General features: G+C 38.1%; 1 protein-coding gene and 2 long non-coding RNA genes across 5 annotated transcripts in view; 2 read left to right on the forward strand and 1 right to left on the reverse strand.

The window, feature by feature from the left end:
- Positions 1-7,227, forward strand: part of LOC145465306 (beta-1,3-galactosyltransferase 5-like) — a 14,365-nt gene extending 7,138 nt beyond the window's left edge. For both annotated transcript variants that reach the window (XM_081449081.1, XM_081449082.1), the window contains one exon: positions 4,516-7,227. In XM_081449081.1, coding sequence (XP_081305207.1) covers positions 4,599-5,621 — 1,023 coding nt within the window. In that variant the 5' untranslated portion in view covers positions 4,516-4,598 and the 3' untranslated portion in view covers positions 5,622-7,227. The remainder of the gene's footprint in view (positions 1-4,515) is intronic.
- A 243-nt stretch (positions 7,228-7,470) lies between these two features.
- LOC145465807 (uncharacterized) lies at positions 7,471-10,042 on the forward strand. Of its 2 annotated transcripts, XR_014041704.1 has the most exons (5): positions 7,480-7,720; positions 8,226-8,294; positions 8,398-8,463; positions 9,279-9,698; positions 9,768-10,042. It is a non-coding gene; the product is annotated as an uncharacterized LOC145465807 (long non-coding RNA). The 2 variants fall into 2 exon arrangements; XR_014041703.1 differs by having other exon boundaries at positions 7,471-7,720; positions 9,279-10,042.
- Positions 10,043-10,172: 130 nt separating this feature from the next.
- Positions 10,173-14,165, reverse strand: LOC145465809 (uncharacterized). The gene is made up of 4 exons (XR_014041705.1): positions 13,441-14,165; positions 12,794-12,859; positions 12,031-12,092; positions 10,173-11,237 (listed from the first exon to the last, which is right to left on the reverse strand). It is a non-coding gene; the product is annotated as an uncharacterized LOC145465809 (long non-coding RNA).
- Between the last annotated feature and the right edge of the window lie 1,337 nt (positions 14,166-15,502).

A 15,502-nucleotide genomic window follows, 5' to 3' on the forward strand; every position in this document is an offset into this window, starting at 1 on the left:
ATTAATATAATTGATTTAGGAGAGGTATTTTGGAACAGACAGGTTTTTGCATGGACCCTATTATTAAGGTTGATTGAAAGTACACTGCAGCATTCTTGATAACGTTTAACAACTTAACATTTATGTACGAACAAAGTCGATATAAGACATACATTTGGTCTTCATGTAAAAGCTCTTCTTTTGATGAAGTTTTATATTACTGTAGAAACTGGTCATTAGCTTACCAACTAGATGTAGTTTTGAAGTCATGCAGAATTTATGTAAGTTATCAGTATTCATTAAGTAGCGACTGCATGATCAGGCTGAAGAAAAATGTTTTCAATCGATGTAAGCTTATTTGGCATTTTAAAATTGCTTTTCTTCATGTTTCCACGAAAACCGAATTGAATAAAAGCTTCTTCCTACTCCTATTCAGTCGCCAATATACCAGAGTGGAATCACTCGTTGCATTATTACGGACACCTGTTGTTTGACTTCGTTACCGACATTGGCTCACCTTTAATATGATCACTTGTCCGAGGTCTTTTTTTTCTCTCAGCCTCTATAATGATCCTTTCTTCTTTACCTTACAACTGTAATTAGTATATACATACTCAGTGATCTTGGTGTTTAAAGCAATCTGATTGGCCAATTGAGTATTATTCACTTATTCACTCCCTACCGAGTGAATAATGCGTGATCCAAGCACAAACAAAATGGCCGGCATAAACTCGCGTTTCGCAGTGTTTATGAATCGGAAATCCTGCGTTTATGTAAGTAGATAAGAAGGCCAGTGCTGTATCAGAAAATACCAAGAGGGCTACGAACTTTGGCTTGAAAGTTTTGAAAGGAAAAAAAAGACTTACCAACGTTCGACGTTTGAGCAGTTTCTATAAAGCAAACCTGACCGCCAAGTCTTTCTTCGCTCGGTGTGGACTGAAATGAATACCGCGGGTTCATTCGAAGGAGCATCAAGTGCTATTCAACAAAGCATCCCCACAAATATCTAGAAGAACGTCTTCGTACAAAGAAATATCCAGTTTTCATTTCACCACAGTCCTGCAGAGATGGTATTTTAGATGGTCCCTCCCCAACTGCTCATCTTTCAATTTTCGTTTCAAGTGAACTTCAAAACTTTGAATGAACGGTGAAAATGCGTTGCAAGCGGACTTCCGATGTAGATTGCTGATGTGAACGGTGTTAAAGGACCATTTTGCTAGGCCGTGACCAAGATTTTATCGAAGATGAATTAGATTCGCCATGTTTGAAGATTCTGTAAATAGTTTAATTTGGCGCCCTGGTTTCGCGCATGCATTGCGTTTGCACGTTTTCCACGCATGAATAGAGAGGTCAATTTAATCGACTTTTAATGGTTTCCTTCTGGAGATCGGCTGTTTTTGAGATCATTTCGTGTATATATACTAAAACAATTCGGTGGATAGCTGCAGAATATATCACCTGACCTCGTTCCTAGCAGACCGCCATGCATTTTGCTGTGAAATGCAGTAGTTCGATTATCATCTGCTTCAATCAAATCTCCTTTGAAAAGCTCTGGCCGGTGAATGAGAGGCTAGGAACCATGAGGGGATCGAGATGATCAAAAATTTCTGACTTAAGGTTACAGTATACCTTCGGGTCGGCAATTTTCTTCAAATTTGGATTTTTGGGTCAAAATAGTGGTCGAAGAATTATCTCTAATTTCTGAAAAAATTTTTTGAAAAAGGCTAAATATTGGCGGAGAAATGGCGGTTTTATGTTTTCACCGGAAGCAAAAGTTTACCTCTTGATTGACAGCCCTATGGCGCGTATGCAATCAACCGAGACGATTTTCGCGGGAATTACCTATATGGATGTCACGAATTGACTACTCAGTTGATCAGCATTGTTGTTCTGACTACCCATTATTTTTGGTATTAGGCATGTCTCTATTAAGTTATAAGTAAACATAGACCACGTTTAAACCATGGACCGGTTCGAAAAAGCGAAAACAGCGAAGAACGAATGAAAATATATCAACGAGTGAAGAAGCGAAAGTTCGCCACGCGGACGAAGCTATAGTTATCGTATAAGGCGGGCAAATATTCGTGGTAAGAGAAAAGAAAGGTTCTGTAAAAATTTCGGAACTTGACAGCAATAACAGGGATGCTGACAGAGACTCTTCTGATGAGTCCGATATCGACGAATCGTCGGACTCATTGAGACCATTTGAAATATTATCCATGCACAGTTGCCCACACACAGTTGCTCTCGGCGCTTTCTTTTGTTTGTTTCCCTCGCTCAGCCACTCTAACGTTCGTATCCTTTTTAGTCTTCCCCATTTTGCCAGACGAGCTTCAAGAAAAACCGAGCTACAGAAAAATTATCTCTCTACCTTCGGTTCCTTGAGCTCATTGCGAAAAACAAGAGTTTTTTAGAGATTCGCGCGTAAATTTCACCAGGAGGTTAACGGTAGTAAACTTTCCCTGCACTGGTTGGCTTAGTTATCTGAGAACCCAGTTGAAGGCGTTTGTGGCGGAGTTTTTTTGCGAAGCAGAAAATTTTTCTTAGCGCTGTTTTCTCGAATAAATTTTTTCTCTTGAAGCAGACACTTTAAAGAGTTATAACTCAAAGGGAATTTGTTCAATTGCTCTTAAATTTGGACAGTGGCTAGTTTAACATATAAACTACAAAAGCGTGTCTGGGAATTGTTAATTACGAAATACTTTTTCTTCAAGAGCGATTTTTGTACGATCACTCCACATTTTTTTAATCCTATTTCGAAAATGTTCTGTAACTTTTTACTGCAATTGAATATGCCAAAACGCAGACACGTTTTTTGAGCGCTTTGGGCCCTGAAACCGAGGAAAAAATTAAATTGGCGAAAAACGAAATTCGCTTTGACTTGTAGCTTTTGAAAGGTGATTCGGGCGCTCGCATTTAGTGGTCGTGAAAAATTCGACAATTCATTTTCTTTCAAAATTCTTGGTATAGTTTGATAGCCAGCTCCATAAGCTTTAATTTGATATAGGGATTTAGGTATCTACAGCTTAAACTGCACGCGCTACATCGCTTGCGCGCGAGACACCCCTGAAGGTATACTGTAACCTTAAACTTTGTTGAATGATTTAGATGAACGTACAGTAAGAAGAACTACGAAGTTGACCACATGTATATACGGTGTTTCAGTCAAAAAGCCTGAAAGCCTCCAGCGATTTCAGTGCATTTTTTTTGTCTTCCAAATCTTCCAAAAAGTATAAGATCTCTTGATTTCGGGAGATTTCGAACAATTTTCACACGTTTCCATGCAATCATTGTCGTATCATGCATATCAAGAGGTCTTGATCTGGTCTTAATGGACATTTCTACTTCCCAGTCTACGTACCCTTTTAACGTGATTATCTCTCTGCGGTCTGCTCTCGGAGCGTTTGATATTTTAGATTTCCATCGATACTTTCATTTGCACTGTGAACTAGCCGCTAGTTTGGGCTTAAGCTTTAATCTTAATGTGCCGTTGTGCAGAGTGTAAAGATTTTATATGGCACGTACAAGACACGGAATGTATTATTACATGTCTTGTTAATAGTTGAGCGTTTAAAATCTTGGATAACTAAAGGCGTAAACCGGGATTTCATAAATCCTTAGACTCTACACAACGGCACAATGAGATTAAAGCTAAAGCCCAAACTAGCACTAAGTTCACAGTGCAAATGAAAAATGTCGGTGCAAATCTAAGACATCAAACGCTCCGAGAGTGGACCTGAGAGAGATAATCGATACACGAACAGTAAGTAGTTAAGTAGCCAAAAAAAAAAAGGCGGAGTCACAAGAGAGGGGTATAAAAGAGAATAAATTACTATATTTAGAGAGGGAGCCACATCAACCTTAGCAGCTGGGTTTCATACGGTTCCTCTATCCTCTGGTCGATTTGGAATGTTGGTTTTTTCGGAGGGAGGAAGACCGGAAAATCCGGAGAAAAACCCTCGGAGCAAGGCGAGAACCAACAACAAGCTCAACCCACCGATATGGCATGCACCGGGCCGGGTCTCATTAGTGGGAGGCGAGCGCTCTCACCACTGCGCCATCCCTGCTCCCCGACCACGACTTGGAATTCCTAATCCTGGTGACTCTTAAAATCATGTCTATACATACATCGTGTATATAACCAGACGTATACATTTACATGTATGACCCTATTTGTTTCCGATGTAACTGTGTGCATGTATCTGACCGAAGAATAGGCCATTTTCCGAGTTACCTTCCACCTCTGTTTCGAAACGAATCCTCCTGCAAAACCTCTCATATGAAAATTAGTTTGATTTCCATGAAAATGAATCTGTGGGGCGAACACATTTTCATATGAATGGTTTCGCACGAAGACTCGTTTTGACACTGAGACAAAAGGCAACTCCGAAATGGCCTATTCAGTTCGCCTTTGTAGGTCAGGAAAGTGGAAACCTTGGTGTGAAACATGATACATGTACATTCACTACCACGTAATTTTCCAGTTGTTTCCCTCTTTCTTTGATTAAATCAATCTAACATTTGATTCATTTTTAGCAGGAGCTTGCACTTGGAAGAAGCACGTTGTATCTTGCCAAATAAAAAGTGTGGCATACTACGTGTGGTAGAAGACTTTCAATATGCATCGCAAGATAAAATACGGTATAGTGCTATTACAATGGAAAATGATGTTTCTCACGAGAAGGGAACTTCATCTCATCGGAATACTAGCATCTGCTTTAATAACTACATTAATTACTGGAGTGTTCGTCAAGTCTTCGCACTCTACCGCGCCTCCCAGATTTCCCAGCGGCTATATTCCTCGCCACGATTGTAAATCTTGGAAAACAACTCCGCAGCACAAAACTACTTTGATTACCAAGACTGCTTGTGAACGAGGCTATTTCCTTCTTATCCTGGTCTCGACTGCACCGGCAAATTTGGAACGGAGAAACTTAATTCGTCAAACTTGGGGTGCTCATAATAACCTGTCTGCCCCCCAGTGGAAGACATACTTTCTGATTGCTCAAACGGCGAATCAAACGCATTCGGATTTGGTCAAAACAGAAACTAAGAACTACAGCGACATAATCCGCGGTTATTATTTTGAAGATTACTGGAACCAGAGTTTGAAGATACAGATGGCTTTCGAATGGGCAGCCAGATATTGTGAGTTTTCGTTCCTATTGAAAACAGACGATGACGTGCTAGTTAACACAAGAGATTTGATAGGATTCTTGCAGAGAGGATCAACTCCTAAACAAGGGCTTTTTATGGGAAAACTGCACCACAATCCTATAGTACGTCGAGAAGGGAAATGGAATGTCAGTTATCAAGAGTACAATCACACACACTATCCAGATTTCTGTAGTGGTGCAGGCTTTGTTATGTCGTACGATGTTGTCGGGTGCCTGGTTCCTTTATTTGATGTGATCAAGCGGTATAGAATGGACGATGTCTACATTGGAATGCTCGCCAACGCGTCCGGTGTGACAGCGGTGGATCACAGCGGATTCTATATGCCAATTGATGGCTACGATGATTGTAATTTTGTGCCAAAGACTCTTGTTCAACATCGAGCTACTGGACAATGTTTGCTGAAACTGTTACGTATGCACAATAACGGTATTTTTTATTATAGAAATATAGGGTCTTATTTTTGATGTTTTTTTAATTTTTATTTTACAAAATACTATCTGCTCCCGTTTTCCTTACACATACAATGCGTTTTTGAGTTTTATCATCAATGCCCCCAGTCATTATCCTATCAAGAGGTCTTGATAGATGAATTTAAGATGAATTTTCTTTTCCTCCTTGTAGCTGTTGTACTTTTCCTTTCCTTAAATGTGACACAAAAAAGGAAGGACAAAATACAAGCACGAATCATAATAGTGATGGTCACAATATTTGGGCTAACAAAGTGTAAAATGAAGTTATTATGTAGTACTAAGTAGTAAGAGGACATAGTCCTTGCAAATTGTTCTTGAAAGTTATGGAAGTTTGAATATTCCTAGACTCGTCTGGTATAGAACTCCACAATTTTGATGCAGTTTATCTCCATGATCATAAGCCGTAAGTTGTTGATTTCGGCAATTTTGGAAGGTCCACTACATTCAATCTTTAGTCAATCAATACCTCTGCACGAGACTCCGGGGAATAACTACAGAGTTTGTGGCGTTTATTTCCCGGGGCCTCGTGCTCAGGTCTGTTGTTTTAGACTTTTATACATAATTTTCGACTGAACTTTAATATATCGAAATGGGACTGTTTACACTTTTTTGAGTTCGACTGGCCCGCGGATAGCTAGTGCTAGTCCAGGCCGGCCAGTCTATCAAGATGTAATGACAAAAGTTTTTATTGGTAAAATGATTACAATCAAAAATTAGGAAAATGTAAATAAAATAGAAAGGTGGGAAAAGAATATGAAAAAAAGAAGTGAGGGGTTATCAGATAAGTTAGAAAATATATATGTAAATTAATTTTTTTTTTGATTCTTTTTTATTTACTTTTGATAATTTAATCGTGTGTAGCTCAATAAAGGAACCTTCCTCTTCGAGAACGCTTAGTAGTATATATTTTTTGATTCTGAGTTTGAATGAATTGTTTTGGTAGTTCTCTCAGAGAGCACAGTATCTCATTCCATAGTTTACCACCACCTCTTGAAAAGGCGTTTTTTTGTTTTCAAGTTTTGAAATCAGTACATGTAACGCGCCTCTATTATAAGGTTATATTTTTATGTGGAACGCCTCAATGGTGTTAAATTAATCACGTGAACTGGCTTGTCCAGGTCACATATCTAAAAACAACGTACTTATGCAAGCAGTCGCAAGCAGTCGGTGTTTATTAACACAGTTGCTGTAATTCTGAACTTACACGTCAATTTAGGCAGTAAAATGCACAAAGAAACAATTCAACGAAATGGATCCTTTGTGACTTCACGAGAAACTGTCAGTCTCACTGATCTTGTCAAAACAGAATTGCTCTTATCTGAACTTTACATCGCACTCTATTTGAAACGCTTTGTCATGTCTTGAAATAACTTTTTTCTCGAGACCTTGAAGATCATTTCTCGTCATTCTCATTGATCTCTTCAGAACAAACAACAGTTCACTTACAATGTAAAACCAGCCGCCATGTTTACTGTATCAGATTCTCATTCTAGTAATTTTAGTTTTGTTATTCACCTCTGGAAATTATACTTAAGTAATTATTTACCCCGAGCTACTATGAGTAAGATTGAAATATCTTTTTTTAAATAAAATACTGGAAAATGGGAATTTTGACTGATATTATTATTAGTATTATTAGTATTATTATTATTATTATTATTATTGTCGTTATTGTTATTATTATTATTTTTATTATTATTATTATTATGACATGCAAAGTTTTTTCATCTATCACTTTCTCTGAACGTGGATTAGTTTTGTCATGATTGTGACGTCACTTTCCTGTTTTCTTTCTTTCTTTTCTTTTTTTTTTTTTTTTGCTGTTCCTTTTGGTGCGAAACTGTTTACAAATTTAAATTGCAAATTTAATTCAAAGAGCGCCCACTTGATTAGATAATTATTCATTGCAAGTCTTGCTTGCTCCAAGCTTCGTTCTTCGTTCGTTTCTGTGTCTGGTAAGAAGCGAAACTTTGCTACGCAAAGCTGGTAAAACAAAAGACTGGTGTAACTTAAGGAAGACAGATATGTTCAAAAGCGAATTCTGGATACTGTGACCGTAACAACTGATATATCCAGAATAAACTGACTCGAAGGTAAGATACACGTGTTAAATTCTGAGGTCCGAGTGAAGCTAGTTCTCTCTGACTGATATTGCTGTTAAGTCTTCGTAGGATGTTTCAGTGTTCTTAAGTTGGTACAATTTCAGTAGAAATAACTTCTAAACCGATTCATTTGGGAAGAGTGGAGTTTATTCCCGAGAGTTTGATGTATTTAAAAGACTTGCATGTATTGTGATTCCTGATCTTTGACTAAATCTGACAGATACCAGTGGCGGATCCAGACTTGAGCTAAGGCGGGAAGGCGGGGGGGGGGGGGGTGCGTGGAGGGGAGCGGTTTTGTTTTTCTTGCCCTGCGGGCTTTTCTTCCTTCTGAGACTTTCTCTCTCTTTTTACCCAAAATGAGAAGGGGCGGGCCCCCCGGGCCCCTGCCCTAGATCCGCCACTGGATACTACTCACTTTGGGGTTTGAAACTGCTTTGTTAGATTTGAGCTTTCAATATACTTATCTTTTATGCTTATACTTGTGTATATATTTTAGGTTTGTTACATAAAGAGGCGAAAAGCGGTAACTCAATTCAGTGATGTACGTAGTGGCGATGATCTTAAGGTGAGTAGTGAATCAAATCGATTTTGGTGGAGATAATTCACTGTATTTTATCATGATGTAATCTTTAAGACTCATTCTTTTTTGTTGTTGTTTCTTTCATTAGGTGCAAAACTCTAAAACAACGCATGAAGCTTGTACACTACATTCAACTGACGGCTGACTGTTGGCGGTAGGTGTTTTCAAATTGTTTGCGTTTAATTTGCAGCAGTTTACGCCGATCACGAAAACATTCCCATGTATAAGAACGCTGGCGCATCGTAAAAACGGGGAATCTAAGTTCAAAGTTATTTGGTTTATTTATTTATTTATTTATTTATTAAGCTTCGGCCTACTATTACACATGGGAAATTCAGACAACTAACCATGTCCCCTTCTCCCAAAGAGCATGGCTAGCGACAGTTTTTGACCTGTTTTCGGCGATACAATTGTATGATTTTAATTTCGCCAAGGAATGTTGACTATGACTGATTCATTTGTTGCTCTCCTCCTTCAGTCATTTCTTCTTTTTTCACCTAAAATAAGGAGGGGGGGGGGCCCCCAGGCCCATCCCCTAGATCCGCCACTGCGTACACCCAAATAATTTTTAAAAATAGAGCCATACGTACTGCTAGTGTTATTCTGTTAGGGTTATGGCAAGTTACTGAAAAGCTGGCCGAAATTATTCTTCATTAATTTTACCACAATTGTCTCGTTCGCTGATAATTTTCAATTATGCCTTGGCCTCTTCTGGGAAGCCACATTTTTTAGTCTCGGTCGGCGTGAATTTGACACCCAAGATTTGTGTAGATTTGCGTATATTAGTTACAAACTGGTTTGGTCGCTACATGTTCTTGACAGAATTTCTATGTTGATTATCTGAGCATCAATTTGCAATTAAGTCTTTGGTTTCAGTTTACATGTACAATAGCGTTATGATTATTCAGTATTCGTAATTATTTATTATTTTAATGTCTCTAATTTTTTTCTTCTCTCTTTGATTTTCAGCAATGATAGAATGACATCGCTCTGTTAAATCGCCATTATAGACGCTGTTTAATGAAACTGCTGCCGGGCTCTCTACGTTGAATTTTTTCTTTGCGTATCCACGCAAACACAATTAATAAAGAATGTGAAAGTTCCATGGATAAATTCTTTTGGCTAGCAGTTGACACGCGCTTTAAAAAGGGGTCTAAGTCCTTCAGCGAAAAACGTTTGCGGTCTCAGACACACACAAAAAACGAAATCTTTTGGCGGAAAAAAGATCGCAGTTTAAGACGGAATTTTCGTGGTCGCGGAGCAAGTTGGGAAAAAAGTCTGCGCTTTTTGATGGAGTCTAGAAATTTGTCAAAAATAAACTAAGTCTTTTGGCGGCAAAAAATTCTGCGCTTTTAGATGGAGTCTAGAAATTTGCCAAAAATAAACTAAGTCTTTTGGCGGGAAAAAAAGGTCTGCGCTTTCAGATGGAGTCTAGAAATTTGTCAAAAATAAACTAAGTCTTTTGGCGGGAAAAAAATCTGTGCAGTTTGCAGTCCGATTTAGCCCATCAAAAGCCAGCCTTTATTTTGACTTATTACTAGACCCTGTTTGAAAGTGCAGAACGTTTTTCCGCGTCGGCAACCCTGCATAGTCAAAAACTGGTAAAAGAGATAGCCTACATTTCGACTAGTTTCTAGGCCCCTTTTAAAAGCGCAATATTTTTTTCTTATTTTCATTGTTTTTATTCATTACTTTCAAATAAAGCAAGACTCATTTATTGATAACAATGGTTTCTTTATTTCTTCAACTGAATAAAGTGTTAATTAATATACAAGTTGTAAAATTTATTTACTACATTTCTGCTATGGCAAAATCTTTAATTACAAAGCTCGACAACAATATTTAAAATACACAAATGTGAATACAAGAAATTAAGTATAAAACATCTGCAATAATTGTAAAGTTCAACGTAAACAACATATCATTTTTAACAAAATTGTATACGAAATTCGTTACTGGCAAAAATGACTCAATTTGAAATGAAAAAATGGCTTACTCGCATTAAGTAGCAAAACCAAACATTCGACAGAAAATTTAAAATCGTAAAACGAAAACTGTCCAGACACAAATTGCAGCCAGAATTTTTCTTGCAACTTCTCTCGCAATAATCTTGCGTTGTAAGTTGACAAGTGTTATCACGCGCATTACCAGCTGTGTTAATAATATAAGTTGCGGTAACATGTTGCGCGAAGAGGACACTCGGCGAGTTCTCCTTGGTGCAACATATTGCTGTAATATATAACATAGGCGGTAATACGTGCAATAACACTTTTCAACTTACAGCACAACATTGCCGCGAGACCAGTTGCAAGGAAAATACTGCCCGTATCACTTCGCATGAAATAGTAGTCTCTAAAACAATAAAATTTCAAAATTTCTTTGTCTTAAGATTCCAGTTGAAACATATTCCACTGGATAATTAAGTAATTTGGTGAGAAACTGAACTTAAACAAGATTTCAAATCATTTCAAGTCTAACTCACCCTAAACGACAATAGATTCAAATTCCCTCACAAAGTGATCAAATGGAAATATAATTTTGACCTCCCGACGATATCAATTCTATGCAATTCTTTAGGTTTCTTTTGATCCAAACTTGAAAACTCAATTCTCCTTTCTAGCTTTGATACATTTCTTAAATTGCCACTTATGAGAATTTGGTATCACATCTCAAATTGAAGATTTTCTGATCATTTTTTGTCCCAACATCCTGATTTTTTAACTACATATAGAAATTGAACGTCTTGGAAACTGAGGTCTTAGATATTCTACAAATGCTTGCAACGATACCAACTGCGCTTCTTTACCTAATCTAGCACAGAGAACAAACCATACAGGTATGATTCGGTTATCCTCGTCATGTCAGTAGGCATTGTCCCCGTGAATCCGTAAGAGTCCATGACAATCCTCGGCCAGCAAGTGAGCAACTCTACAGAGAAACAGAAAATCCATGTCACTTATCTATTACCTTTTCACGGGGTCACACATTCAACCTCTGCTGCAATCAACGAGTGAAACGAATGCAATCTCAAAATGATATCAAAACTGAATAATTTTTCAGACAGAATGAGTGGAAAAAATGTACGCCTGTTGACCTCGGTCGCGGCAGCTGTACATGTGGATTTCGGTTTGGAGATAAGGAAAAAGAATCAGCATGTCCAAATAAATAAAAATCTCCGTGAAAATCGTATTTTCATGGCCGTACAAGCGGGAATTAGGAGCAGTTATCAAATCTTCATTTACAATCTGACAAAATCGTCGCAAAAATTATATCACCAACTTCAAATGAATTATCTAAAATAGCCGTGAAAATTTTTTTTTGAAAGAACGCCAACAAACAAGCTAGAATATCTCAATATTGTCAATACACGCTTGTTTTTCTCGTCAAAAATCGTGCGGATAATTAATTTGCATAATAATGTAAATCAAAATGGCGGCTATTGTAAACACAGCCCACTGAAGGTCATCCAAGGTCACCCATTCATGAATACAGCATTCTGAGCAGATTCCATGACAACGAAAATTCTAACAAAGTCCAGTTTGATCTTTCAAAACAAATTTGGGCAATCTGCTTCTTAAATGAAATAAACTACTAAACTACGGCAAGATTTCCGTATAGCCTTATACTTGATCATGCATACAATTTTGTGGGTCTCGTTCTATTCTACGGAGATTTAACAACTCTGCTGTATAATAGCACTAAAAACCATGAACTTACTCACCATAATACGTCTCAGCAAAGCAACTCCTAGTCTTCCTGCAGTTTCAGCACAGAACTACCAGACTACAGAGATTGCATTAACAGCATAAGTAACGAACAAACCACTGAAACATTATGCCATCTTTTAAGAGAAACAGCCATCGTAAAACTTTGTTTCAAATGGCACCCAAACAGCTCAAAGTATGCTACAGTCAAACCCCCGCCAAATCACTTTTCCCGTCATGCAATAACCCTGTGTCGTAACTTGTTTCTTACTCGTACAGACCTTTAGAGAAGTTTTCGATCCTCAAAAGTATGTGTGCCTCCTTTTGTTGTTGCTTACATATTTTTAAAAGTGCTTGTCCCAAAACAAACATTGTATCACGTGATTTTTCCCGCGCTTTTCGGCGGTTGCAAAGTTTTAATTCGTTTACTGATTTGTTCAATAGTGTGCGCTACCAGTTTAGGCGTGTTCTGATTGATCATGATTAGAACTGAGAAGTCTCGTTTTTAGTTGGAAAATTTATTCCTCGACTGCACTATTTTGTAATTCTTGAAATTACTGAGTATAAATTACGGCCTGATCAAGATATAAGTTCTCCGCATTACAATATCATCAGAGTAAGTACAGGCATGTAATAAGTCATGTAGGGAGGGGGGGGGGGTCTTTCGATACGCCTCGGTTGTCTCAGAACTATCATTGAAAGATATTTATACATGTAGCAAACAGTAATGAGAATTGAAACTCTAGGCTTGGAACTTAAAAGGTTTTTGTTTAAGCTTACCCGGGATATTCTGACATTGATAGTCCGTTGATACGTGCATGTCTTTTTATCGTCAGCTTCTCACTCCTGGAAACGGAAAGTTAAAATAGCATTTAATTTTGACGCCTCATTTGCAATTCGTTCTTTTCATCTACACAGTAAGCATGTAGATTTTCATGCAACCCTACTCGTTTTGCAGATATATCATTTCATTACTCAATCATCAGATAACGAAATGTTCTAAATTTAAAGTGCCCTATGTTATCATCATCAGTAATCAATAATAATGGCTGGTTAGAAAATTAGACCTGCAAAGATTGAATATTGCATAGCCTTGTTCCGGGTCGCTTGTAAAACTAACAATAACAACGAAATCTGGATTAGATTTGTCGGGCGCATGAACGTATGAAGCGTATGAAGTCAAACGAACAAAACGCCCAAAGAAGTCACAAAAAAGCCGTAATGTGAATAATAAAGAAGACATGACAGTTGTCAAACTCTCATGGTCAAACTACGCTAGTTCTAAGGGAAGTTGCTAGCTCACTGATTTAATTCAAATACTTCCGTGGCTTAAGGAACGTTTCACGTCGAATGACCTTTTCTAACAAATTTGGTACGACTTTTTCTACAAAAATAAAACATTACTTTCGTGTACAGTTCGTACCTACATTGCAGAAAATACGCAGCGAAGTCTTTGCTTATCGGAAGTACGTGCTCGCGAGCTTTACTTGACAGTAGAAAAGCTCTTGTTCCACATATTTGCTGTGGCGTAACAGTTCCAAACAAACGGTGAATATCAAACCAAAACAAGCTTATTTCCGTAAGCAATGGGAGACAGTAGAAGTAGCTTTCTGCTATCTAAAATTTGAGAAGTGACAACAACCGTAGTCGCCAAAGAACACAACGCGACGAATATTCCACCACATGTAGAATTTGCAATTGTAATTATCAAACGTTTGTGACCACGCACCGCCTACTCCAGTGCTGTTATTTGATTGGTTTGTATTCTCATCGTAATTAAAAGTGGGAAATTCAAAATTTCCCCTGAGAAATGCACTTAGGTCCCATCCACACTAAGCCGAAGAAATTTGAAAACGCAAGTTTTACTCTGAAAACGCATCAAATGTTTTCAGTCCACACTGCGCCGGAGGAATTCAAAAACGCAACGATCACCGGTCATTTTGGATTCGTGCTTGAGGAAAACACGGTCAGAGAAATCACAGGATTATAGCGACTACAACGTTTACGAAGAGCTCCGTTTTCAAAATGTTTTTCGTCCACACGAAAACGAAAAGCCGTTGTTTTCAAATTCCTCCAGCTTGAAGAGCGTTTTCGAAAAGCTCCGTTTTCGTAACGGATTTGTGTGAACGGTAGGCCTAACCATTGAAATAAATCCGCGTTTTCAAATTTCAACGGCAAACTGTGGACGCCGCCTTAGATTTCAACTGGAAAATTACATTTGAAGACTAAAATCAACTTATTCAATTTTTGGAATTATTTCATTATCCTTAGCTTAAAATGAAAAGATCAAATTATTCACGGACGTTTTAAAGCAAGCAGGATCGAGTATGTTTGGTTTGTATTTATTGCTCTATGCTAACTATTTCTTTTCTTTTCTATGTTAACTTCAATTTTCCACTTCAGTCATCATTATTTTTCATTTCATTGGCTTTCTATGTTTTTGTCCTTGATTTTCAATGTTTGCTTAATTAGAAAACTGAGATTTCAACTGAATACTCAAGGACGCTTTATTTGCCACGAGTAGTATTTTTTGTAACTAATAATTCCTTTCCTTTCCAGTTTGTTAAGTTCTCGGTAAAACGAGGACCAGATGATGGTGGATGGCGCATGAAGAAACGCGGATTGGAAAATCGGGACCCAAAATTGCGGAAAGAGAAATGAGGATGCAAAATTGCGCATCAAAAAATGCGAAAGGAAAATTACGAATGGCAGTCCGGGAATGGAAAATTGTGGATGTAAAGTTGTGAATGACAGTCCGGGGATCCGTGGATGGAAAATTAGAAATGACAGACAGATAGTCCAGGTATCTGGCCGTTGCGTTGCGTTGCGTTGACAATTCAGGTTCCAAAATAAGCTAAAGGGCTCCAGGACGGCGAGACTGTTAACTTTGAAGATTCATTATTTAAGGTGGCTCAAAATAGTTTCCAGCGGTTAGATTTTGATGGGTCATTAGGGACCGTTCATTTCTTATGAGGGAGGGGGGGCTGGTGGGATTTGGGAAGCACCATTTAAAAATCGCATGACCCCCCCTCAGCTTACCAATTTTCTCACATACCCCCCCTTATAGCGGTCATTTTTGGGGATGACCCCTCCCCAAAAAAAAATTGAGCAAACAATATTTAGATTTCAACTTTTTAATATTTCTCTATTATCCCCCTACTTCACGTTATTGTGCTCACTATGAAGACAATATTTACAATCTCTATACTACAGAGTGCTGTTGTTTAAAAAACAAATCAAAAGAAAGAGAAGTCAATTTCGGATCTCCTAGTTATGGCTCGCCCTGAGTGTGTGGCATTTGGCCTCTCATTGGCATCTTCCTCATCTGAATTGATGAATGCAAGAATGACGTCACTTGAGTCATCTTCTCCCCCAGAGTCAATGGCATCACTGTCATACTCATCATTGTCACTTTCATCCGTTTCACTGCTGTCAGCAGTTGCCCTGTTGTCATTTTGTGTCAATGTCCTGGCATTTCTCAGTGTTGGT

This window comes from Orbicella franksi, chromosome 13 (genome assembly GCF_964199315.1).
Source record: "Orbicella franksi chromosome 13, jaOrbFran1.1, whole genome shotgun sequence".
Lineage (NCBI taxonomy): Eukaryota > Metazoa > Cnidaria > Anthozoa > Scleractinia > Merulinidae > Orbicella > Orbicella franksi.